Raw genomic sequence first — 27,273 nt, forward strand, 5'->3', positions numbered from 1 at the left:
GGTCTGAAGGGAAGTTTGTCACCCAGACTCACTGGCTGGAATACACTGGCTTAAGATGTGTGATTTGAAATAATTTTATAGCATTTCCCATTTAATAAAATAAAAGCCAGGAGTCAGTTTGTTCCAGCAATGTGCAGTTGGACTCAAATTTTGGCCCTTTTGAAGTATTGGTACTTTCCTAGATTTTAGCAGGATTAGGCTCTGTGCTACCTTTTGTTAGGTCCAGCAAAACTTGAGTTAGGATGTTTTTTTTCATTAAAAGCTTCATTGCGTGGTCTGCTGTGGACAGATAGCATTTTCAAACGATTCACAGAAGAGAAGCAAAAAAAAAGAAAATATAAGGGTTGTCTAAAAGAATGCTTCACTGTTTTACTGCAGATACGGATTTGGGCTCGGAAAGAGGCTGTTAAAAATGGATATGTTGACTATGCTTTAAATATCACAGGCCCAATATTTTCATTTCTGGAAGGCTTACTTAACATCAGCTACCCTTTGCCAAAAACAGGTGAGATCACATACATTCTTAAGTGGACCAAAACCAGCTGCTGGTGTTTTAACATTCACAGAATAAATGGGTTCTTTTGGAGTATTCTCCTTTTACAGCTTGTTACATTCATGGCTTGAACTAATTTTTAACTTACAGAATTCTCCTACTTTCATCATGCACTCTTAACCTTCACATCCCACTCATTCTTTTAAAGCATCATTTCCTATTAGAGAAGCAAATAGGGCTAGGAAGCGGATAGAAAGGAGTTGTTCAGTCACATGGCTATTTCTGGGATGAATTGACCATACCAGGCAAGGATGTTGTAGTCCCGACATCCTGCCAGTAAATCCTGCTGTAGCTCATGTCTCCCCAAAGCATTCCTTGCTTCCTTCAGTATTTCCCTGTCTTACCTGTGAGTTGGCTGTATGTTCCTCTACAGTAACACCCCCTCCCCCTCCAGGAAAAAAAGATTATTGCAGGAAAACGTTGTTTCTACTTAAAATGGACATCAGGTAAGTCAGTTAAGTCAAGCTTCAGTCAAGAAAAAAGGGTCCCATGGCACAGTTCCACTGGACCTTATGTCCACTACTTGTACTTGGATTCCAAAGGGTTTTAGCATTAACATTGTGGGAAAACATTTTATTTTACACAAATATTGAATAGAGAGCATGGAATATTGAGAGCAGGGAAGGCAGTTCTTTAAAATTAGTTTTGGACATAATCTTAGTGGATTGCAGGACTGTAGGAGAAGAATTTAACTTGTTCTTAACTAGATAATTTGTGGATTTGTCAAATCTGTATTTCGGTACTTGAAATAAATAATTTTTCATCTGTGTAAATGTATTACTTCACGGTGTATTTAGAATAACTTGTGGAATTGATCACTGTATTTCCTATGGAAAATGTAATGCATGCAGTGTTCACTCATTAGATTTTGTTATTGTAGTAAACATAAAAACTACTGAAGGGCTGTAGACAATTCTGTGCCATGGTTGCATTTTATTTAGCAGCAGTGTCAATACATTAATTCATGAGTATAAAAATGCCACAAAATTGAAGTAGAAGAACAGTACCACAGGCTTCTTGTTAGGTAAGATTTCAGAATTGCAGGATGGTGTAACACAATTACAATCCCCACTGTAATGTCATGCAGCACCAGCTGCATTTCCCACTGACTTTCTTTGAAGTTTTTCTTCAAAATTAATAGGATTAGATTAACAAAGAATAACTCCTTGTAAATAGTAGAGATTTCTATTGGGAACTCAGAATGTGCAATTGAGAGTAAACACAATTAAAATCAGGGATATTTCAGGGTTTGTCTTCACCTGATTTTAATGCAGTTGTAAGTGACCTTTCTTGCCCCAAGCTGTCTAGATGAGGGCTGCTTCACCAAAAGTGTAGTACCTTTGCTGTAAGCCTGAGGGGATAAGCCTGGCTGAGATGGAGCCTGGCTTTGCTTGGGTTCAGCACCAGGCTCACACTAGCTGGCTTTCAGACTGGGAGTGGCTCATGGTCAGTGGGTTTGGAGCACAAGCTTGTGTCTGCTTCCACAGTACTCTGTGTAAGTTTTCCAACTTCTGGTCTTTGCTGCATATAGAGTATCTTTCTTGGAGATCCTTGATGTTTTGTCCAACTCTCACATTTGAACTAGAAAACTGCTCCTTGTGCCCAAGGCAGAAGGGTAGCTACAGAGCTAACAGCACTGCTGGGGAAACAAAGAGGTGATGTTTCTAAGGCGCCTTTCAGATAAGAGTGGAAAGGATCCCTCTATTGAGTGAGATGAAAGGGGAAGGTGTTTTTTTTATCAGTTGTTAAGCTGAAGAAAGAGGTAAGTGTCATCTTTCCAAAACACATGAGGAATTCATAGAGAAAAAATTCTAAGAGCTAGAACTGAGTTATCTTCTCTCCTAGCATTGATAAAATACAGCCTTTGTTTTTGTTCAAAACATTTTTATGTACAAGATACAGTACAGATCTGTGCTTTGTGGGATTTTATTATGTGGCTTCCTGAAAGGGTGTCAATCATAGATGAATAGTATGATGAACAAAATTTCAGACCATTTGCAAGTGTGTTGCCACAGTACTGCAAAGAACCACTGAAACGTAGTGTCCTTTAATTGCACACTGAACCAGTGTGAGCATTAAAATCATGAGCATTTTACTTCTGAAGCTTTTAAAGATACCTTTGTGGTTTTCTTGTTGTTTTTTTTCTCTCTGTTTGAATCAATTTAGATCTGGTTGCACTGCCTGATTTTGGAGCAGGTGCTATGGAAAACTGGGGACTAATGACTTTCCAAGAATCATCACTGATGTACCTGCCAAGTGACAAATTCACAAGCAGAAAGGCAATGATTGCCATAATTGTGTCACATGAGCTAGGACACCAGGCATGTGGTAAAAAATTCTGTAAATTTATTTATCTGTGAGTTTGTTCCCTTCTGGTTGCTGATGAAGCAGTCACTGATTAGTAGGAGAAAAATAGTGACTTGATAGTAGGGGTTGTGATCTATTTGATCATAAGTTCCACTGATAAATCAGTATAAAAGAGATTCTGCCTGCATACTGACTGCACAGGACTCATTGATACAAAACAGTTAATTGGCTGTTTATTTTTTTTCTCACACAGTATCTGAATGCCATACTAGAAAATACAATAAGGATGTAGGGATGACACAGTACTTCATAGGAGAATTAATGTGCTTAGTAAATACTCCTTTTAAGTGGCAGTGCATGTACATAGGGCAAAAGGTATTTGGCTTTTCTGTAAGAAACAGCCTGTGCTATGATAACAAAATTTACATGAATGGACATAAAACTGTAGCTGGACTTTTTTCCATTTTCACTGAATTTTTAAGAACTTTTCATACTTGGTTTGGAACTATAATGCAGTTTAACTTTTTTATTGACTATATTTAAATGGATGTTTTTTGCCAGAGCAGCAACTGTTTGTACTTAGACAGCAATGTTAGTGAAAGAGTTTAACTTGGCTAGTGCACTTGCATGTCTTTCTGATAAGGTCTGTAACTTTTCAGACCTTCAGGTGAGCATTTTTATTGCGGGCTAATAAGACAAATGTTAGTACTTAATTAAACTTTATTTTAAAACAAAGTTGTTCAAGTTTTTAAGAATTAACAATTGCATTACAAATCTCTAAGTGATAGTTTTTTGTGACATATGTACAGCCAAATATGGGGATGTAGCAGCTGTTGTGGAAATTGTATTGCTTGCCAGGATAGAGATTTTCTGATTTTGGAAATGGTTATTTACCCCAGTTCTGTTTAGTATTCCCCTGATAATTTCCCTTTGTTAAGAATATGGAAAAATTGTTTTGTAATTGCTTGATAAAAATACCCTATTTTTAATCATTGCCTGATAGGATCTTTTAGCTATTTAAATTTTATTGGGAATTGTTTATAATTAAATAGAGTACAATGATTACATAAAGCTCTGACATACATACTCCTGGTATGAAATTGTAGATAAAACAATTGAAAAATAAGTGCCCTGAATCTCTGATTTTCTCCAAGGTACATCTTTTGCTATTGTATTTTTACTGTCTGAAGGAGTATCCAGTAGTTTATTCAACTGATACTTGACACATTAAATAAAGTTCCTACAGCATAGGTATGTGTGTTTGACGTGCAAAAATTAAAACAGCAGACAAAAGAGATGATGAGACATTTTTTCTTTCTATTAAAGTGGTTTGGAAATCTTGTTACTATGAACTGGTGGAATGATCTCTGGCTTAAAGAGGGACTAGCATCTTACTTTGAGTACCTGGGAGCTGCCTTTGTTGAACCCAAACTTTCACTGGTAGGTACTCATACTTACTGAAGTAAACTGAAGTAGCAAAGTTCTGACATGTAGGAAGAAAAGGAAGGTGCAGGAGATGGGATTTAATTAAGCCATGGCATTAGTAACTTAACTTCCCTGGGAAAGACCAGTGGGTCTTGATTCTTCCCTGGAGGGTCTCTATCTGCTGGGAGCTGTGATCATACCCAGCTCTTCTACAGCTGGCACAGAGGATGGTCAGACAGCTGTAATTCTGCAGTAACAAGAAGTTAGTGTTTTGCGCTACATCTGTCATGTAGCAAACCTAGATTTCCTTCCTAGGTCCTTCCTGCTTGCTCAAGCTCTTTTCCAAGCATCCCATACCTCCAGGCAGTGACTAAGCTGGGCTGTTTTGAGTCTGTTTACCCTCTGGGTCCATGGATGCCTGGCTGGGCATACTGCCAGTCAAATGCACATCCTAGCACATGCTAATCCAACAGCACGGTAAAAATCCTTCCCAATCAGCCCAAATGGGAATAAGCAGACGTCCAATAGCATATTAGAAAACTCCATCTATCTTTAAACTCTGAGACAGGAGGATAGGTGCTACTAATTGTAGCCAGCAAATAAGGTGCACTTGCCTGTGCAATCATTAATGTCTGTGCACAGTCCCCTCTGCTTCTGAAGAAGGGAAGAGCCTTTAGTCTGTGCAGGCTGAGACTGCCCAGTCAATCCAGTCAGCTTTTTTTTGGCTCAGGTCAAATACTATTTGCCACTGTCCTTTTCTAATTCAGCGAAGTACTTAATTACATTCTTAATTGGAAACTAATACATGTATGTCAAGCAAATGCTGTCAGAAGGATTTTTAGGTCATGGGATATGATAATCTTCTGCTTTGAACTTCAGCAACAGCTCACTTTATTCTCGGTAAGGCAGCATAATTGAAAAGTGTAAAGTCCACGAAATTTTGAATTGGAAAGAAATCCTTGATGCCTTTTTAATTTTAATATTTTCATTTAGAAGCTTGGCTTCCTGAAAATCAATAATTGCTATTTATTTTATGTCCATAAAATAAATTTTAATAGTGGGCAGTAATTCTATTTGATAAATTAGAGTTACTTGGTGTATCTTGGAAATCCAGAGTAACTTACACAGGTGTGAGAATATAGGGCATTCTTGTGTAGCACTGTGGGCCATACACATTTGCAGAATGACAGAATGGCTGAGGTTAGAAGGGACCTCTGAAGATCATATGGTCCAACCTCTCTGCTCAAGCAGGGTCACTTACAGCCAGTTGCATGGGACCGTGTCTAGATGACTTTAAGTATCTCCAAGGATGGAGACTCCATAACCTCTCTGGGCAACCTCTGTCAGTGCTCAGTCACTTTCAAACTGATAAAGTGTTTCCTGATGTTCAGAGGGAACCTCCTGTGTTTCAGTTTGTGTCCCCTGCCTCTGGCTCTGTTACGGGCCACCACTGAAAAGAGCCTGGCTCTGTCCTCCTTGTACTCCCCCTTTGAGTATTTATGTATATTGATGAGCTTGCCCTGAGCCCTCTTTACTCCAGGCTGAACAGTCCCTGATCTCGCAGCCTTTCCTCACAGGAGAGGTGCTCCAGTCCCTTTGTCATCTTTGTGGCCTTGGCTCAACTCTCTCCAGTAGGCCTGTATCTTTCCTTTACCTGGGGACCCCAGCACCCAGATGTGTCCTCACCAGTGCTGAGTAGAGGGGAAGGATCAACTCCCTCAATCTGGTGGCAATACTCCTAATGAAGCCCAGGATACCATTAGCCTCCTTTGATGTAAGGATATATTGCTGGCTCGTGTTCAAGTTGGTGGCCTTTGTGTCCCCAGGTGCTTTTTGACAAAGCTGCTTTCCACCTGGGTCATGCCCAGCATATACTAGTGCCTGGGGTTGTTCCTACCCAGGTGCAGGACTTTGTCTTTCCCCTTTTTGAACTGCCTGAAGTTCCTGTCAGCCCATTTCTCCAGCCTCTCAACATCCCTCTGGTTGACAGCACTACACTTTGGTATATCAGCCACTCCTCCCAGTTCTGTGTTATCTGCAGACTTGCTGAGGGTACAGCATGCCTGTCCCATCATCCAGATCATTAATGAAAATGTTGAACAGGATTGAACCCAATATTTACCGCTGGGGTACCTTGCTAATTATTGGCCTCCAACTAGACTTTTTCCTACTGATCACCACCCAGTTGAACCTGGAAAATCACATTTACTGGCTTTTTACAAGGAGAAAAAATGGTCAACAAATTTGATCCCATTAATTGGAAGCCTGTGTTTTCCTTCAGAAGTAGAAGTGCTCATAGTGGCCTGCAGTGTTTGAAAAATTTGCCTTTATAACGCTATCATTTTCTGTCCCATCTTAGAACAGACACTCACCTGGGGGAAACTAGAACTTCACTGATTTACACCAAAGGAGCCATTTGTCCAGCTGAGTGGCAGCAGAAATGCTGCATAGTTAAGCTTTGCTACCCTCAGTAGCTTAGTTTTTAGGTTATTGCTCAGGGTTGCATCAGGAGAAACAGAATTTAAAAGGAAACTGCTTCTATATTAATGACACAGGTGTAAATGAGGTATGGGTTTTCGGTTTTCAGAATTTGTTCTTTTGCTGTTTAACATAGCTGACTAGTTTTTCCTTGGGGATTACACTTTTATTTGTCTTTCTCAGGGCCAAGCTCACAGTCTTCTCAGATGTAAAATTTTCACTGCTTACTAATGTTGCATGTGGAAAATGTTAGGATCAGGCATATGGTCCCTTTTACTTCATGGGAAAGTTAGAGAAGGGGCAAAAGGATCGTTTCTTGTTTATTGACAGACCATTTCTATTAGTGCTAATCTCATAATCTACATTCTGTTCTGAGAATAAGTATTTTCTGTTCAGCTTGCTTAGATTTGTATTTTTCTTGCAGGATAAAATCTTCTATGATAATGTTGTACAACCTGTCTTAAGGGTAGACAATGAAATAGGAGTTCGATCACTGTCAGAGAGTGAAGAAAAGATCAAAGGATCATTTTCCTTACTGGCTTTGTTTGACATCATCACATACAACAAGGTTAAAAAACTTAAAATTCTTCCCATTTCTTGTCTTTTCTGAACTGATGGTACAAAGCAGGTTTGATAGGAGCTGTTGAATTACACTGCTTTTTGTAGGTTGTTTTGTCACTTGAAATTTGTTCCTGTTGAAGACAAACTTCATTGGATATTGCAGATATATTTGGCTATAAAATAAATGGTAATAAAATTTTTAACCTCTGTGAAATATGAAGTGTAGGAGTAGCTTGACTAACTACTCTAGAATATAGTTTGAAAAAAACACTGCAATAATAATTGCAACAATAATTCATGTTTTCTCATAGCTTATTTTGCTCTTTAGGGGGCTTCTATTACCTGGATGCTTTCTGGTTTCCTGACTGAGAAGTTGTTTATCAGAGCACTTACTGTAAGTTTGAAAAACTAGTGCCTTCGTCTTGATTTATAAACTTGAAAACTAACAGTTGTACAAATTGCTGCTTGCCCTGTTCATGTTTTTTGTTAAACCCTAAAGAATTCTGATGCTTCTTCTTTCTTCCATACAGTCGTACCTGAAAGAATTTTCCTTCTCAAATGCTAACCAAGATGATCTCTGGACTCACATACAGATGGTACTCATTTTATCTCTAGTATTCTTGCTCTGGTGTTTGGCACAACCCAAATTTAGGGCACATACTGTTTGTAGAAGACTTTGCTGGTATATGACTATTCCTAGTGCAGTCTGTTAGTTTCATAAAATTTGCTTTGCTGTCTTTTTTGGCTAATGTCTTCACAAGTGTTTATTTGGCTGCTTAACTGAAGTTGAAATCAGTGGAGCTAAGTATAAGGAGCAGAGAGATGAGATGGGAAATCAGGACCAGGTTTGGGGTTTCATGGAGATTGCCTAAGCCTACATGAAATTGCATTAGCCTATTCTGGCATTTAAGTTTTGCCAGTTTTGCTTTGGGATTGACAATCAGAGATGCTAATATGTCACAGATCCAGCGAAGTCTACACCCAGGGCAATAGCTCAGCATTTCATCCTTTGCTGGTTTTGCTGGAAATCGCATCAAGAAGGCAGAAGCTAATAATGGGTTTATTTTTTAAAACTCCACTTCCCTGTTTCTCTGAAGAAGACCTCCTCTGTATTGCAGGCTTGATCTTAGGTTAAAAATGAGAGTGCCACACTTTCAGATATGCAAGGCTGTTACATCTTTCAAGCCAACAGAGTCTATAACAATTTACAGTAGTTGGGACTCTAGCTTAGTATCCTATCAATTCATCTTTGCTAATCAGTTTGTTAATTAGCCAGTCTCTTGAAATTGTGTTCTGGTTCTTTATTTGAATTAAATTAAAAAAGCAAGTGTATCATAGCGAGACAGAGGCGTAAGTATATTAACACTAAAAAGAGAAAGGTTAGTGGTCAGGTTATAAGAATGAGAAATGTCACCTCAGTATTTCATAATTCCTAAAAAGACTTATGCTGTCTTTATTATGACGTCAGTAATGTCCTTTGGACTTCATTACATTGCTTTTTTGCATGAATCAAAGACGAGCAAACTGCTAAGCAGTTGTATTTTCTCTAATATGATAGAAGGACCCCTAGAGTGTTGCTGAAGCAGTATCAGTAAGTACCTGTTTATTGTAAATATTTCTAATTCCTTTTCTCTTGCAGGTCATAGATGCACAGGATGAAGTTCAGTTGCCAGCCTCTGTAAAACAAATAATGGATTCGTGGACATACCAAAGTGGTTTCCCAGTGTTAACATTAAATCTAACCACTGGCACAATTAGTCAGGAACAATTCCTTAATAAAAAGAATGAAAACAGTACTGATTCTCACAAGTATGTTTTTACTGTATGCTTATATCCTATTTTTTGCAGGGTACCCTTCAGTTAGGACATGATGTTTTGACCCTCTGATTTTTTTACTTTATTATTTTTCTTGTCACAAGCTGTTAAGTAAAATCTTGAGACTGGAGTTTGCAATAGGTCTGCAACCTGCTTGTTTTGCCAAAAGGTTGCTTTCCTCCAGCGTAGTGACTTTTCCAGACACCTAATGTGTTTGTAAGGACAGACACAGACCATTAATAGGTTGCAGGACAGGAGTTTTGCCTGACATTTTTTTCTTTCCTCATCCATCATTTTTATGGACTGGGAACCTGTATGAACCATGCTGTGCACATATTCCCAGTCCTTTCTGCTTGGCAAGGAAAAAGGGCTTTTGCTTTAAAGTACTTACATAAATGACCCCTTTCTCAGAAAGTACCAAGTGCCTGACATGCAGCTCTGAAGTTCTTGTCAGTGAGCACTGTTGAGTGCTTGGTGCTTTTGTAAGCTGTGGTGCGTACTTAGATGCCTAAGAACAGTGCTGGCACTGTCTTTGGTCACGCACTTTGTAAACTCATGGTTGCCATTTGAATTTTCATGAAGTTCACTAGTTGTCATGAGTGTTGAGATGCATTGACAGGGCCCATAAGATGACTTCTTATGTGGGCATAAAAGTATAAAGGAGAGCAAACCCCAAAGCAGTTTTTCCCTGGCTGCTATTGCTGGTCATACAACACCCGGAAGAAATTTTAACAAGAGCCACAAGGTTCCTTTGCTCCCAAGCTCCAGGAATTGCAGAGCATTAGTCTGTTCAGTGTTTTTGGTTAGCTCAGATAAAGAGTTCAAGTTACCAAAGTCAAGTCCTTGCAGGAGGCAATACCATGTGGATGTAAGAACATTCAGGACATGTCTTAGAGAATTTTTTAGGGTTTTGAAGCTGTCATCTGTTTTCTCCAGAGTTTTACATTGCAGTTGTCAGAATTACAGTTGTTTTGCTTTCCTGGGGCATTTTTTACTAGATACCCTTCTAAAAGGGAGAATTTATTATATTGTCTTTTTGTTGTTTTGTTTTGTTAAGTAACACATGGATTATTCCTATTTCTTGGATGAGAAATGGATCATCACAACCTTTAATGTGGCTAGACAACAGCAGCAGTAAGTAATATATTTGTTTACACATGCTCAAACCAAGCTGATAGGAACACCTAACTCTACTATAAACAAAACATATATTTGTATTGAATAGAGAAATAAAACTTTATTATAGAAGTGTCTGTGTTTATCTGTTGTGCTAATTTTATCTTACAATAGCAATAGATTTTCAAATAGATATATATATTGTTTTTTTCTATGTTGCAGTGAACATCAGTGTATGTTTTTAATAATACAGTAAAACACATATTATGAGTAGCGGTTTATTCCCAGAATCACAGAATTTTTTTAATTGGAAGGGACCTTAAAGCTATTCTGTAGCTTCTCTCCATATAACTGTGTTGGTCACCATCCCTGGTTGAGAAATCTGCACAGCAAAAAGACCAGGAGGATGGTGTTCTAATGGTATAACATATTTCATTCAGCTGGAGGATTGGAGGAACATAACTTCTCTATTTAGCTGGATCTAAAAGTGCTCTTGCTTATAAGCAGAGCATTGCACCAATATGCCTTTATAGGGGAAGTACTGCTGGTGCCATATACTAGCCACCCATGGTGCTTCTAAGTATGTAAGCCAGTATCTGGCATGTGCCACTTTCCCATCTCAATTAACTAGTGAAGATGACTGAGAATGAATCCTGTAGTAGTTTGTCAAAATACATGGAAGTCTCAGTCTTCTGTTCAGTTAAAGCATTGTTGGGTCTAGACTACTGACCAAAATTGATTTATTGTCTTAACAGACTTTGCCTTCTTAAATTAGGACGATCATAGCCAATAGCATCTGAATCCTCTTCTGAAGAGGCAGCTTAAGCCTTCAAGGCTGCACTGGCTACTTCAGATATACTGTAGGCTATCAGGAGCAAGTAATCAGATAAGCATGCATAAAATAGGTACAAGTGAGATAAAATGGGACGTTCTCTTTGAGTCCAACCTCAAACTTGTGTCTCACATCTCAAAGGAGTACTGAATCCAGTGTTTATAAATGCAAGAGAATTTAGCAGTGTGCAGAAGATAATGATACATTTTAATGTCATTTTTACAGAAGTCTTTCCTGAAATGCAAGTATCAGAGTCAGAATATGACTGGATCCTGCTAAATGTAAATTTAAGTGGATACTACAGAGTGAACTATGATCAGTTAAACTTACAAAGATTAGCACACTTGCTTGAAAATGATCCAAAGGTAAGATCATATTTGCTTCCTCAAGCTCATAAACAGACTCCATATAATTCTTCTTGCATTTCTTATCAGCAATCACATTGCTGAAAATCTGGAATAATGAGAAACTCATGTGTCACGTGAAGTGATAGTGGAAGAGGAACAGGCCAGAACAGTTTCACATAAGCATGAAAAACAACTACATGAGATGGCATTCAGTCTTCAAAGTTGTCTAAACAGCTTGTGGTTCTTCCAGACTCTTAAATTTGGCTCAGTTATCAGTATGGGTATGTGGCTGAGCTTTATCTGCTATTTGGTAAACATGAGGAAGGAAAGCTGGGAGAAAGCTATTTATTTCCATATTTCCTCAAAGCACAATTTCTGCCAGTGAAATTTAAAAAGAATACTCTGACTTGGATTTTTAGGCTGAGTGGTGGGTTGGGTTTCTTGATGGCTATTTTTCTTAGAAGGCAAGTTTCAATTTGTTCTACCTAGGCTCTTTCAGTCCTTCTTTATAGACACTGCAGACAGAGGAGGTTTCATCCCACCTCTGACTTGCCCTTAGCTGGGGCTGAAGGTGAAAGTAATACAGAACAGCCTATACATGTGACTGTATATGGATTGCATAGTATTTAATGTTGCCTAAACCTAGGATGAGCCAGAAGCTCCAGTGATAATGTCAGGTCATTGGTTTTGGTAACAACAGTAAGAAAGTTTAAGCTTTCAGCACAATAGTTATCAGTGCAGTACAGTGACTTCTCCAGAAGGTCGGGATACGAGGCCAATCAGAGCCCATGATGTGGTTAAACCTTTCCACAGCACTCTGGCTTCCTTTTTTCTAGGCTTTTTTCTTTTGAAGTGTGTGCTGACTTGGGGCTGGTTTTTGGCACTGGTAAGTGGGAAGGTTCACTTGAACAGTGGCCAAGCTGAAGAGGTTTGAAACCAGGGAGGGGATGAGGAAGGACCAGCTCTTGTGTGAGAGCTCGAGCTGTAGGCAGGTGTTCACCTATAGCTCTGCTTTGGTAATTTAATTCATGTGCCCAATAACTCTGCTCTGGACTAATCTTGAGTACATGTTCTAAACTGAAGCCTCAAAAGGAAAAAATGTACTGAAATTATATAACGGCTATTTTTAGGAAATATAGCATTTCCATATTTTAATTTTCATTACAGTATGCAAGTAATAGGGCCATAAAATTCCATACTTAACCTACTGTAGCTGTATAATTATATACATAAACATCCCTAAAAGCACACACATCATTTCAGCTTAAAATGCAGGATCCATTTAATGATGTTTTATAGAAGATTTTGGCCTAGAAAGTGTTAGGGAACTTGCCTCAGTCTTCTGAAACATAGTAAAGCTTTTTTAAATTACAAGTTTAGATCTATTAATGCCACATAAATGCTTTCTGCAGGCTATTCCCGCTGTCAGCAGGTTCCAACTGATAGATGATGTTTTTGCATTGACACAGTAAGTATATTTCAAATATGTCATAGAAAATAATTAATCTGCTTCTTCTTTATTCCCTCCTACCCATAATGTGTCTCATAAGAACAACAGCTCTTTGGACAAAATGGTAAGGGAGTTAAGTATTTATTACATTCTACTGTCAGTGCACAGTTATTTCTTTCAAACTTTATTTTACCTTTGTTCCAGCTCTTAGGAAGTAGTTTAAATAATGGCACTGCCATGATTTTTTTAAGGACTAACTTACATTTGTTGTAACAGAAAAAAGATTCAAAATTAACATTCTGAATTTTCCTTACTTTATTCTGGGCTATCTTAGCTGTGCTGTCCTGCATCACTTAATACCTCTTTCGTTTCCTGTGCTGATGAATGTCTTAGTTGTTCGTGTCTGTGATGCTAGAGAGGTCAGCAGTACAGTGAGTAGCTGAAGAAGCAATATGTCTGTGCTCCAGACATACCAGAGATCCCAAAAGCACCAGCCACCTATGATGTGGGAGGTTAGGGAGGAGGTGGCCAAAACATACTGCCTCCCCTCAGAGCCTGTGGAGGTAGCTCTGAGAGGAAGAAGTAGATTTTCCCATTCCTTCTCTCATTCAAATGCCCTTTCTCACAAGGGAGCTCAAAACTAGTATGTAATAAGGACTATAAGTGCGAAGTATAGAACTGTGCTCCTATGTAATTACAGTAAAAGTGTTTCTGTTCTAGAGGAGAGGGGCTTGAATTGGAATTTTATTGGGAAAGAATTAATTCCTTGCTAATGCCACACTGAGGCACAGAAATGCCATGGTGAAGCTGTATTTTCCAAGAATAATATGTATGTGAAATAAGTTGATTTTTACAATAATGTATAATCCACAAAAAAACCTCTAAAAAGATATGTTGTTTAGCAATAAAAATAGAAATTTACTATAACTCAAAACTGTTCTTTTTCTTAATTTCTTTCTAGGGAGACTGACATATGCTGTAAATGTGCCTATATTATGTCCTGCAGACACAAGTAGAATACAATCTGCATACTGCTGTATTTAATGCCACGATTGTCCTATTACTTTGATAGTGGCACTATGCTCTGTAATAAATGTTTTGAGATTTCAGCTTTTAAAGACACTATTCTTTTATATAAATCTCATTTTCCAATGTATTTTCTAGGTCACTCTCCATGCATTATCCTGATCTTTTATTGCCAGTTTCATAAATTGACAGAAGTCTGCTGTAGGTAATTAATGTGAAGAGGTATGTTCAAGTATGAGTTTTTTAAATCTTCAAACAGGTTTGGATACATTCAAATTGAAGCAGCACTTCAACTAACAAAGTACCTGGCCAGAGAAGATGAACTCTTCATATGGAATGTGGTATTGTCAAACCTAGTACCTGAGAGTTTGGAAAGTACTCTGAAGAACTATCGAGTATATCCACTTTTAAAGGTATCAACTTTTTTGTTAGTTAGCAAAGATACCAGACCATTTAAATAAATCAGATTAAAATTAATGTAATGATGACTAAGGTGGGTCATAGTTCTTGTATTTTCTTTTGCATGATTTTGTCAACTTTTTTTTTTTTTTAATAGGAAGAGGTATAGTCAATGATACTAGTCAATGATAAATATAATTCATGAGCAATTCTTATTGTAAAGCAGAAATCTATTCACATTCTTTATATTAAGCCTGATCCTAAGTTTTGTAAAACCAAGGATCAGGAAAATGCAGCTATCAGTCAGTATTAAATAGTCAGTAATAAGTAATGGGAGTAACACTGCTATGTGTAAAGGGGACAGAATATATGTGCACTGTGGTTTGTATTGCCCTCCAGTGCGTCTTCCTGGAGAGGAAGAAGGAATTTGGTTTGGATGCTACATGAGATTATTGTCTCCCATATTTGAGCTACTTGAGATAATACTGTCTTACTTCCCTTACTTCTATTTGAAGATTTCACTGTTGTTTAAATAGCAGTTACACAGTAGTAGCTGTCTTCAGTCCTAAAGTAAGGATATGTGTAAAATATGTGAGAATAACTTATTTTTATGTCTTTTTCTCTGAGAATAACCATTTATTTTATTTCATAATGAGTTCAAAGATACTAATGATGTGAAATGGTAACTTCCCAGTTTGAGTGGGTGTACAGGTGTATTGAATATTAGACCAGTTAGTAAATTTTATTTTAATATGCTGTTCTGACAATAAATTAGTAGTGGTGAATTTTTAGAATTAATCATAGCAAGTAAAGAAAAATACAGTAAAATAAAAACTTGCATCTAAATTAAAGTATTTTTTCTTTCCCTTCTTTCAAAAGAAATACCTTTTAAAGAGAATGTTGCCAATATACCATTATTATGCAGGTTTTATTTGTCAAAATGTTGATGCTTTGGAAGATAACTATTTTGCTCAGTAAGTATTCTGTTTTAATTTGAATGTAATGGAATTGTTATTTTTACTGTCCTATAAAAGTATGTTATTTATGATCACACCTTTAGTGAGACTGCAGTATCAGAATGCTTTGGGATATTTTCACTGTACTTAGCGTAAAAAATGACAGTTTAATGATCAGAGTGGTAGCTTTTGTTTACAGGAGAACAGGCTCAACAGGCTGCTGCTAGCTGGGGTAAAACTGTCAGCAATTAAGTTCAGATGTGGTGATCAATCACTAGAACTTAAAATAGTTAATTTTGCAAGGCTGCTGAAGCCACAGTCTTGAATGTCGGAATGATTTGGACTAGATGCAACTAAACTCTTAAGACTACCAAAAGCAATATTAAGCACAAAAACCTAAGAAAAATTATAGAACATTGGTAGTCTTACTGAGGTCCATGAATATTTGTGTCAGGAGCCCCTTATTAGTAGTTTATATTTTATTTTTATTAAACTTCAGCTGTTTCTAGTGGAGGTTCTCCTGGGTTAACAGCATCATATGCCAAAACTGTACTGGCCATGCACAGTTCAAGTACTCCAAATGTGGCATACGTATCTTTTATTCTTGCTGTTTGGCTTCCCTTCAAGAATGTATTTGGAAAAACTTTTTGACACAGCGTGCTGGCTGGGCCTCCAAGACTGTTTGAACCTATCATCTGAACTGTATGCTAAATGGATGGACAACCCTGAGTACAAGTAAGAATGATAATGTGCTCTGAGAAGTGTGTGTGAGGTGGACAGTAAATGGGCTTTTACATGGGGGAGGCAGAATGAAAAATGCTGCTGTATACTGCTCTTCTTTCCTCCTCTTCCCCCAATCCCAGCTTTATGTTGATTTCATAATTGTTTATTTTTACATAGACTTTGCAAACTGGAAGATGCTGATTTTTGCCATGAGGACCAAATTCTATTTAGCCACAAAACAGCTGAAGCTCAAAGTAGGATCAATATCCCGTATTGACCACTTTTCTGCAGTACAGCCTTAGGGTTAACATTTATACCATCTCAGTTTCTAAGCTTCTCTTAGCAATACTGAGTGCAATGATGTTTGCATGATACAGGTGTCTGCCCATGATAAGCCCAACAAATTGTCTTGCATGTTCTGTATTCAGGCAAAGAGGTGATGGGAACATCAGTTTTTATGCTGATATTGGAGCCTAGTGACCAGGCCTGCAAGGATGGGGTCTGGGCTTTACCAGGATCAGACTTTCTGTATCTGAATATTGCTTTGTTAGAGAAAATTTATGATGTTTTAAAATTCTTATTCTCTTTTCCTCCCTTCTTCTTTTGCTGTTTTTCTATGCAATACTCAAATAGTATTGGCACTGGTGAGTGAATATTTATAGATTTTGTTTGTTTTTTTTATTTGCTGCGGTTCTAATACGTATTTTGTTATTACTTGTGTGTCTATTGATATATGAAGTTGGCTAAGTAAACTGAACTTGTATTTTTATGTTTGTGTTTTTTTAAATAGCTTTGTGGTGATCATCCTTATAAAAAATAAACTGTGCTTTGGAGCTAAACTGAAAAAATTAAATAGCTTAAATACATTACTTGATGTCCCATGGAGAATATCCTTATTCTCCCATACTGAAAGCAACGATGTTTTGCTGAATTTTCAGACTGTTTTCAAAATAGTCACCTATCTTCCCATATTAATATAGTCTTTTTTTTACTGGTGTAAGACTACATACTGTATCTGAGTTGAAGAGCTGAAAAGTCTGTGAAATTCATTAGCTAATTTGAATGGAGATGGAGAAGATTAATTTCACTGTTCTTTCTGGCACTGAGATAAGTTCAAAGGGACTGTACAGCCTCACACTTCACATGGCTAGATGTCTGGAAAAAAAATGCAGCTATGGGTTCTGTTAAGTGAAAAGTATGGTCATGTTTTACAGAAAAAAAAAATTAAAATAGGAGATCAAAACTTACGTATCACAGCACCTGTTCCGCTAAAGGGGAGCATGTTCAGATGCTGGATAGAAAAGGAAAAGGGCGCAATAAACTCTATTTTACAGAGGGATCCCTTTAGATGCTCTTATGTTCTCCATTCTGAGAGCAAAATTCCTATCAGCACACTATAGCAGTTCTGCCACATGTGGAATCCAGTAGAATTCTGGGACATCTGTGGAAGGAAGTAATGCCTTTCCCTTTCAGATTAGATTATCAACTTCCAGCTAAACGTTTCCAGAGAGTTCCTGGCAGAACTTAACTAGACTTCATAGAGTGCATTTTATCTGTCCAAGGGAGATATCGAGCCAAGAGCTATGAGCTATGATTCCTAGCCAGTTTCTCAGTTTTACTCTTTTTGCTTATAGGAATGGAGCTGGCTAAGCAGATGACAGATAGATTACTATTTTGCTCTGTGGTGTTCCTGTTCCTGGCTTGTCTTCTTTTAAAAGAAGGAGATCAGTCTAGAGGGAAGGACAATGTTGCTGTACATTTTAGTTATTTACTAAAGGTAACCACATACTGCTGTTGCCGTCAAAAACTAAAAAATCACTACATCACTTCTGCTCCAGGAAAATTACTTATACTAATCCACCCTTCTTACCAGCAGCTTTTTGCATCTTCCCCAAGATCCCGAAATGAGAAAATTCTGGCAAGCTAATAATCTCAAACCACACAACCATGCCTAGAAGAAACATCAAGGTTAATAAATCCTACCCCTCATCTAACGTAACCACAAGCTCCAGAGTGCCTCTGAACCCCAGAGGGCTTCCTCAGTGATTTACACAACATAAACCACTTGCGGGCTGCCACGGCTGTCACCAGTCAGTAGGTTGGCCACATAACCTACCTTGAATGCTGACCATCAGAGCTGCACCCAAAAGATGCACAGAGGTTATCTATGTGCTCTTCACCCACAGCAACTTCACACTCAGTAACAAACATTTTCTTGAAACTATTGGAACAGCTGCAGTAGCAAAACATCTGTATTTTAGCCAAAGCACCTTACATGAAGCATTGTGAAAAGAATATTTTAACTAGCTGTATACCCTGTTATCACCCTACCATTGCTTCTTTAGTGTTATGAAATGATTAAAAAAAATTACTAGACCTTGACATAGCCACTCAGTCTCAGTAAGCATCATTCTCAGTGGCAAATTTCTTATGCCCCAGCACATATCCAGGTAAACTAATCCCAATTATTTTTTGCAGTAAATATAAAACATGCTCACACTTTCTGTTATTAAGCCAGTGAAATCCCCCATGTAGTCCCTACAGGACTATCTAAAGCTCTGCGTCTCACTTCTTCACAACCAGTGTCTGCCATCCAGAATACCTTCCTACCTCCGTCACTCCCAGCAGTCCTTCTCTAGTTTCCAAAGTTTATTAATTGTCTCTACCTTTTGCTTTGACAATGGCTGCCATATAGCCTTTCTTCTGACTTACATTGTTTTTCTGCAGGTATCATCCCCATTTTTTCTAGGATGGTCCAGTGAAACTGAGGAATTTTTTTCAAATTATGTTTAAATTTCAATTTGCTGCTTCTGGTTTTGAGCCTGAAGAATGGCTTTTGAGACCAGAAACTTCTCTGTTTCTCCCAGTCTGTCTCCTGATCTAATGGAAGCTAGTGTTTATACTTCTACTTAGAATCTTGATCTTGTGTAATCCTAAACAGATTAATAGTATGCCATTGTCAAGTTCAGCATGCCATTTGTAGCAATGGGATCCATTCTCCTGCAGAGAATTAGTCTAAAATGCCATTAATTTAAACTGTTTTCAGGTAGCTTGTTTAGTAGAGTGCATTGCTGTCACTGGAAAGAGTTGACAATGTATTCATGTCAGGGCCACAGGAGAAATTTTCTGTTCAGCCTGTGCACCTGGAGTATCACAGCGATAAAGTTGGCATTTAGTTCCTGTTAGGAAATTCATCACCATGTTGAGGACTGTCCCCTGGGGTGGGAGTAATAGGAGGCTGTGTGTCACGTGGAGGAATGTCCCTTCTACGTCCATTTGTGCCACACATGGCTCTTCCCACTGGGTGCATTCACTGAAGAAGCTTAGGAAAGGCTTGTCTGGAATGATACTTATATGCATACCCTGTTTAATGGTGTGACCCGTGTCCCAGGATGCGATGTAAAAGAGAGGTGTCGACACCGTATGTACGAAAAACAGCTTGAGCCAACTGTTTTAAAAAATGATTTTTGTTTGCCTTTAAACTGCATGCTTTTAAAATGTTTAAATCATTAATAAAACAGTCAAATTTCCTACCTTTATTTAAATGGCTATTTCTATTTCCTTTCTTGTGTATCTTTAACTGCAAAGAAACATTTGTTTGCAGTTATAGGCTAACTCCTGGTTTTGACTTTACATCAACACAGTACCTTTTAATAATCTTTTGCTTTGCAGAATTCCCTTTTTAATTAGAAGGACTGTCTGCTGCTATGGTGTTGCAGTGGGAAGTGAAAAAGAATGGAATTTTGCATGGGAGATGTATAACCATACTGACACAACAAAGGAAGATAAAGACATTCTGCTGTCTGCCATGAGCTGTGCCAAAGAATCATGGTTACTTTACAGGTGACCTTGATGAAAGTATATGTTTGTGCAAATGGAAGTAAATGATGAGAATACAAGGACTGTAATGTGCAAACCTGGTGGAGACTTGCCTGCCACAGAAACATGTGTCTTACAGACCACTGGAAGAATCTTAAAGGAGTTTTCTTACAGGGAAAATATGATAAATGGGGCAAACACAGACAATCCTTCTGCTGGTATAACATCCCAGATGCTGGCTATCTCTGTGAAAGGGATTTCCTGAGCTGGTAACTAGAGCACCAGGTCTGACACTGGGCCTGTCTTCTGTGTGTCTTCTAGTGACCTTTTTGAATTAAAATTAGACCTTCAAGCTTTATAGCAGACTGTGGCAACACATCCCATAATATAATTGTGTATCACATGCAAACATGCTTCCTTTTGGTTTCTTTTAAACGAATGTATATTTCTAAATCCCACCCAGAAAATTTTTGGGGTGAGGAATGTTAAGCCATGCTTTTCCTGGTGATCACTGTATTTTGATCACTCTGTTAAGCATGGTGGGGGCATGCAAAGCAGACAAACCCAGCTTTTTCAAGATATTCAGACACTGGCTGCCACTGTCATAATTGGCTGATAGTTCCTTAAATACTTCTGAAGTCATGCCTTAGCCCCCACGAAAGTATCCAACACCTCTTGTTATTAGGTCTTGTCATAGGGGTCCCTGTAAAGAGATTCTGTAAAGAGATACCAGTCTCCACTGGCTCGCTTTCTAGGCTCCATCTGTGTCACAGCAAAGTGAGTCCTAGAAGCTGGAAGGGCAAACTGCTTCTGTCTTCCTGTGGTTGTCTTTCTAGAATACAGATAAGAAAAGCACGTATATTCACCTGATGTGCTACACCCTCATTTTACTGAGAAGTGGAGAGTCAGTGTGCAAGAACAGGGCATTTCACCAACATAAGGACAAAATCTAAGCTGAGTACACAGCTCAGAGTGACATCACCTTTGGTATAACCTTCCACATTCTGGTATTTGTTAAGAAAGGAATACTCAACAATGATTATGGTATTTCCAGGTCATCACTGTGAAATAGCAAGTGATAGGTACAATTATTATCTCCTTCTCTAACAGATACTTGCAGTATGGACTCAGTGAGACATTATTTTCTTCCAATTATACTTCAGTCATCATTCTATATGTAGTGACTAAGGACACTGGGCACCGTATAGCCTGGGAATTTGTCACGGAAAACTGGCCACTATTAAGTGAAAGGTATGGTGAGCAACTAGCTTTATGTTCCTTTTATTTCTGTGTCTCTTAGGCTTCTTTCTCCATCTTTATAGCTCAGCTGTAAAAATCCAGATGTATATTTTCCTTCCAGAGATGGCTTTTTAAAAATTATTGCTAGAACTCCTTAAGTATGCAGAGCAGGACTTTCAGAGGATTCAACTCTGATCAGGGCTTAATGACAAAGTAGAGCTCAGACACTGAATTATTTAAAAATTAGTCTATTCCTGACTGTTTCAGTGATTTTAACTGTTAAATTTACTGGAAAATCTCACTCGAAAATGGGTTTATCCGCTATCATTTCACAAACATGGATATAAAATGCTGGAGTGAGATTGTAACCTCTTTTCCAAAGACAGTACAGAGAGATGGAGTGTTGAAGCATACAGGTTTATGAGCATTGCAAGGACCAACTACAGTATTATTCCCTGACTTAAGTCCTAACCCATTTCCAGCCTACTTGTAATGATGCAGGTAAACTGCAGGTGAGCTTGGGCTCCCTGTCCTGAGCAAAGCAAACCTTTTGATGCCTGTTCAAAGCTCCCTCTCTCCTTGGCCAATTGTGAAAAGTAGCAGAGCTGTGACAAAGTACATTCTTACCACCTTTATTGACAGAAGAGTCCATCAGGACCCTTTAGTGTCAGCATAACCAAGACCAGTTGGTCTTAGAGCATTCAAATGTGTATCTATATGGCTAAAGCTAGAAAAGGCAAGTTGTACCAGGTTTGCAGCACATCAACTTGTTCCCTTATAAGTTTTCCTGTATTTCATACTGAATACATTTGCTGGGAAACTGGCCCATTATTTATAAAATAAAAGAGTAGTATGTACATTAATTTATATGCTATCCTCAAGATACCAACAAACAGTAAATTGTTAGAATCATTATTGGCTAGCCTTTCTAGATAAGTTTGGCTGTATGGGCTCACAAAGATTATCCGTTTTAAGCAAAGAATCCAGGTTACTGAAGTCAAAACCACAGGTCTTCCACGAAGATGAAACTGAAGGGTTATTAGTGTGCTCCAGCTTGCTCAAATGTCTACATTAATTATAATTATTTTAAAAGGGAAAAGAGTACACAATTGCAAGCTTCAGCTCAGTTGATATTTCCAACATGGTAAAATAGTGGGAGTATTTTCAAATGAGATTAAATTTAGTATATTTGTTAACATGCTATTTGAAGGACCTTTATCTCAATTTTACAGGTATGGGAAGGAATTATTACATGATGTATTAAAAGTAATGGGAAGATTTGTCAATACAGATGTACAGATCCAAGAGGTAAATCAGTGCAGCAGTTAGTTTCAACTTGATGACCAGTTTGTAAATACAGGTTTTTAATTGTTTAAGTATTTTTTAAAGAAATAATGAAATGTATTGTAGGATGTGGCTGTGTTGAGACATTGAGAAAAATTATACTTTCTCACCTGCAAAATAAACATCTGAACATGCACACACACCTGTTCAGCCTATGTGTGCAGTTGGTTGTTGCATGGCAAGGGAAGGGATAGACGTTGTCCTGCTCTGTGGCTGTAGCATAAGAGGCTGCCTGCCCATGCACCAAACAGATGGCCTGCACGTTTGTTACAGTTCTTTCCTGCCTGGCAACCCACATGAGGCCATGAACAATATGTTCTAATTGGGCTGGTGTACTTCTGGAAAAGGAGAATGGGCTTGGGGAAACCTGATGGAGGATGGAAATCTGTTGGAGGTGGCTGTAGACTGTCTCATTTTATTCCTCACCATAATCCACCTATTAGTTCCTGGAAAAAAATAATAACCAGCACTGCTGGTTTCATTCTCTTTTCTTGTTCTTATGCCTCTAGTCCAAGTCTCCCTAGATTCTTTCCCAAACTATTATTTTCTTTTCTCAGCAGCTCAGTTTTTGTGCTGTCTGCACGTGATACACATTTCTGTGCTAGTCTCAAACTGCGAGTATCTGTCATTACAAGCAAAATTTTACTTCCCCTTTTTCCTGTTGATTGATACATGCATACAGGAAGTAAATGAGAAGAGCAACTCTGACAGCTCCTAAAACCAAAGAAGTCTCTCTTGAAAATTCATGAACTCTTTTTAAGTTTTTTACCTTTTATTCTTTAAGGCAATTTAAGTTCTTCGGATGGCAAAAGCAATATCCCAGTGCTAGCATTTAAATTAACCTTAATCTTTGGAACTGAGTGCCAATAGATATTACCAAAGCTCTTTTTCCTCTTTGAAATCTATCTGTAGAGATCCCCTTTGCCATGCTGTGTACAGGCAATGTACTAAAGGTTAGACTGCTGGCATGTTACGTTGCTGGTTGCCATGCTGACACTAGTCTCATTTCTTTTCTTGTTCATTTCCTGGTCCTCCCATATAATTATTTGCTGTTCTTCAGTCCTCTTTTGTCTTCTGCTCACTAGACTGTTAGGAATGACTTACTTGTAGAACAGGAAGCACAAGAAGATTCTGCTACCCAACTAGTCCAAGCCACAGTGTGGTACCACCAGTACTAGTGAAGCTGACTGCACTTGAAAAGATTTTTAGAGGGATGGCAAACGGGTACATTCCTGTTGTGCAATAAACTTTCCTGCCTTTGTGTTAATCAGTAAGCTTGCCCCATGCCCTCCTTAGTGCCTGACGTCTCCCTGCCAGTGTTCCGAACACTTCTGTCTAAAGCATCTGCCAGGTACACAGTTTCTTGCTCCAAGTGAAGTCGTGAACTGAGCTCATGTGCTTATTTCTTCAGTTGCAGGTTTTTTATAATGCTACACTGGAAGAAGATGAAAGAGTGGCTACTACACTACTGCTGGAGTTTACAAAATTTGAAAATCTGGAAAGGAGAGAACTGCTAATCAAAGTTGCCAACTGGTTACAGAAAAATATAGATGATTGACTCAGAAAACAACTTCCAGTATATTTTAGAGTGCCATTCACTAGCATTTTGGTATTCATTTAAAGATGTAATTAAAGATAAAGCACATTTTTATGAGTCCTGTGGTTGTCTTCCTACCTGGAAAGTCAGACTAAAATTATTCACAAGGAAAAGGAAGATTCAGCAAAAGAAAGGAGAGCTATATTTCCATATTATACCAGAATTAATTTCCCACTGGATGAGTTGTTAATAGGGATGTGTTGCTAATAATTATCTAACATATAGACACAGTCTTAAGTCCTTCATTTTTTTCTGAGTATCAGAATGAAAAGTGTGGTACAGGATTGTGGGAAAAACCCAAGAGGGAGCTGGGAAAGTTTTATACTCTATTTTGCTTATGATTTGTACTGGACCTTGTGCAAGTAACTTAGTCTGTCTCCTTCCATTTCTATGTTTGTAAATTGTGAAGAGGACAATAATTTAGAACAGTGCTGTGAAAAATAAACTTAAGAATGGCTTCAGAGCTGTAGGGAGGAAAGGACTAAAGAAACCTCAGATTTTAATTGTAATAAATGAATGCCTTGTCTTTCAAAATTTATTTTTCTTTAGAAGATTTATACTTACTGTGTCTACATTCACATTTGTGTTTGATTAGGACTGTACTTTTGAAGACACCATCCCAGTTTTCTCCATTTAGCATGCTTCAACCCACAGGACAGTCTTGGAATGTGCAAACTGGATTCTTTTTGGATTAAATTTATCTAGGAGATGATGAGCTCCTGGTGTGCAACAGATAGACATCACTATTGGTAATGGTAATTTTGGTAATTTTTGTCCATGGCACTAGAGTACAACTAGTATAAACTAATCCCTCTGCAACATCACCAAGTTTTTCCATTCTTACTGCACTGAGCTGCTTGCTGATGTAGACACATAGTTAATCATCTTGCTTCAGCAGCATTTTGGAAGTGACAGAACTAGTCCATTTGCATTAGTAAAGCATATTAGCTTGTAGTTGAAGATGCAGTTCTTGCTGTGTGGACTACAAACTGAGCACAGAGGTTTGGAGAATGGCAACTAGAAGATGCAGCAATGGAAGGAGAGGTGCATGAGAGGGATCCAGGGCAAGCTGGGAAAGCTTTATTTCAAAGAGAGCTGAGGTGAAAGGAAGTTCATTGAAAGTGAGTTTGAAGACATGGATGGGACTTTAGGAAATGCACTTTCACAATACTTACACAGGCTGTGTAGGTGTTGCAGGACATGTAATTGTGAAGAAGTGTGTGTGTGTGGGGGCAGTTTCTGACAGGTGTGTCACTGGTAGACAAGATGTACTTAGTAGACCCTGAGGGGACAAATTTAGATTTTATGGGAAAAGACTAGCTGTTTGCCTTAAGCCCTGCTCTGCCCTGAGAGTGTTGAAGTAAAAAAGTTACACGTGTCCTGTCTTTACAGCACACATGTATGACAGGGCAGGAGACTCTGGGGAGATGGCAAGGGTGGGGAACAGACTGTGCAATGGAAGGAGGGAGAATCAGAACCTCAAGAAGAGGTGGAGTGGTTGCTCATTGTTGGAAAGAAATAGTTTGGACCTGCTGGCCTTAGGGGTAAAAAGTTGCTGCTTGTTCCCCTCTTGCCATGTACTCTTCCTGCCAGTATCTCCATTCACTGTGAGCCAAGGGGTTCCCATTAGGAAGAGAGACGTCAGAGCTGTTTTAAGTCAAGGTGCAAGAGCACTAGCCAACCACTTCTCCACACCTCCCCACTCTGCCTATGACCCTTTCCTCCCTGGCACCAAGCCTACCAAACAGGTATGAAGAAAGCAGATGGTTGTATGGCCTGGGTGGTCAAGGTGTGAGCCCCATGCCACCTGACCGAATTGATGGCACACATGGATGAGGCAGGTGAAGTAGCCTGCTCCTTTCAGGGTTGTTGCAAGTCCCAGAAGGGTGAGTATGGAGCAGGGAGCAGTGGACAGGGGCTAAAATGCCGCAACTGAAATGCCATAAATGAACAGCAACGTGGCCTCGACACATTCCTGTTATGCAGTGACTCACAGAGGATGAAAAGAGCTGTCACCTCAGCATTCCCTGGCCCAAAAGTGCAGGGGTTTTTCTGGAGCAGGATATGATGGAGAGACCCAATCCTTGACCAAACCAGTGGTAGTTTGGTTCAGGCTCCAAGGCAGTAAAGGCCTGGGCTATATAACCAGGCCAAGAACTTCTCTAATTCCAACTTGTTATCTGAAAGTCCACGCTGGAACAGGGTGACATGGCATTGATGCATATGAGCTTGGAAACAGCAACACTGACCATGTGATTAACACAAAAATAGCACATGGTTCTTCCAAGACTCATTTGTCAAGGAACAAAGGAAGCTGTAGGTACAAGGGGTCTCATGCTTACCTTTTCCATTGCATGTAATTTGACTGTGGGCCAAACACTTAATTCCATAAATATGACCGCTTAATTGAGCCTTTTTTGAGCTCCCCCTGCTAAGCAGCTGTCTGCATGGCAGTGATTTCCCCTTGAGCTGGGATGCCTTTCAGGGTTACTCCTCAAGGCAGAGACACCAGTGAGCACCTACGTATCTTTGGTAAGTGACTGATACTGTGCATAGTCTTGTATTCCAGTGCACTAAGATTTTGTATGGATAACTTTGAATCATTATTATATCCTCTGTGCAGTAAGCAATAGCATGAACCTTGCCATCTATTACATCTCACTTTTCCAGTATATTCCTTCAATGAAACCACTATTGCTGCATTTGGCGATGGTTTTTTTAAGTGGTCAAAATCTCCCCTGTGACAGAGGGGCAATGGGTTCTGGTCTTTTGGGTGCTGATGTCTTGTCATTCTTTGTGATGGGATGTTCCCTGAGGCCAGGACGTGAGTGGGGATGGTGGCTGACGCTGAGGCCTGCGGGGTGCTCATTCTGATGCTCTCCCACTCGACAGGACATGGGGAAAACGAGGTGAAAAAGCTTGTGACTTGGAGACAAGGACAGGGAGGTCACTTCACCAGTTGTCATCACAGGCAAAACCAGACTTGCCTTGGGAAAATTAATTTGATTTACTGCCAATTAAAACAGACTTGGATACTGAGAAAAAACTTGAAACACCACCCCCCTCCCACCATCCCTCTTTCCCAGGCTCATCTTCGCTCCCGACTCTTCCACCTTCTCTGCTCCCGCAGCCCATGGGAAAAGGGGAACGGGGCTGATGTCAGGCCATAACCACTGCTCTGTCCCTCACCCTGCCCCTCACGGCGTGTCCCTGCCCCAGGCCACATGCAGTTCCTTCAGAGAACACCCACCTGCTCCTGCCCTGCTGCCCCTTCCACGCCTCGCCG

The 27,273-nt window shown here is 39.0% G+C and overlaps 1 protein-coding gene across 1 annotated transcript in view; it reads left to right on the top strand.

Annotated features, from left to right (window-relative positions):
• The window catches only part of LOC104392922 (aminopeptidase Q), a gene marked incomplete at its 5' end in the record, with an annotated part of 30,060 nt that extends 6,112 nt beyond the window's left edge, over positions 1 to 23,948 (top strand). Inside the window, 17 exons of the mRNA XM_010002360.1 lie at positions 379 to 505; positions 2,720 to 2,874; positions 4,187 to 4,300; positions 7,188 to 7,331; positions 7,653 to 7,718; positions 7,855 to 7,920; positions 8,964 to 9,133; positions 10,197 to 10,273; positions 11,313 to 11,452; positions 12,847 to 12,902; positions 14,170 to 14,323; positions 15,189 to 15,283; positions 15,893 to 16,000; positions 19,661 to 19,831; positions 20,918 to 21,058; positions 22,279 to 22,354; positions 23,802 to 23,948. Of these exons, the coding sequence (XP_010000662.1) occupies positions 379 to 505; positions 2,720 to 2,874; positions 4,187 to 4,300; positions 7,188 to 7,331; positions 7,653 to 7,718; positions 7,855 to 7,920; positions 8,964 to 9,133; positions 10,197 to 10,273; positions 11,313 to 11,452; positions 12,847 to 12,902; positions 14,170 to 14,323; positions 15,189 to 15,283; positions 15,893 to 16,000; positions 19,661 to 19,831; positions 20,918 to 21,058; positions 22,279 to 22,354; positions 23,802 to 23,948 (2,007 nt within the window). The remainder of the gene's footprint in view (positions 1 to 378; positions 506 to 2,719; positions 2,875 to 4,186; positions 4,301 to 7,187; positions 7,332 to 7,652; positions 7,719 to 7,854; positions 7,921 to 8,963; positions 9,134 to 10,196; positions 10,274 to 11,312; positions 11,453 to 12,846; positions 12,903 to 14,169; positions 14,324 to 15,188; positions 15,284 to 15,892; positions 16,001 to 19,660; positions 19,832 to 20,917; positions 21,059 to 22,278; positions 22,355 to 23,801) is intronic.
• Between the last annotated feature and the right edge of the window lie 3,325 nt (positions 23,949 to 27,273).

Source organism: Chaetura pelagica, unplaced genomic scaffold, assembly GCF_000747805.2.
Source record: "Chaetura pelagica isolate M959 unplaced genomic scaffold, ChaPel_1.0 scaffold387, whole genome shotgun sequence".
NCBI classification, from domain to species: Eukaryota; Metazoa; Chordata; class Aves; order Apodiformes; family Apodidae; genus Chaetura; species Chaetura pelagica.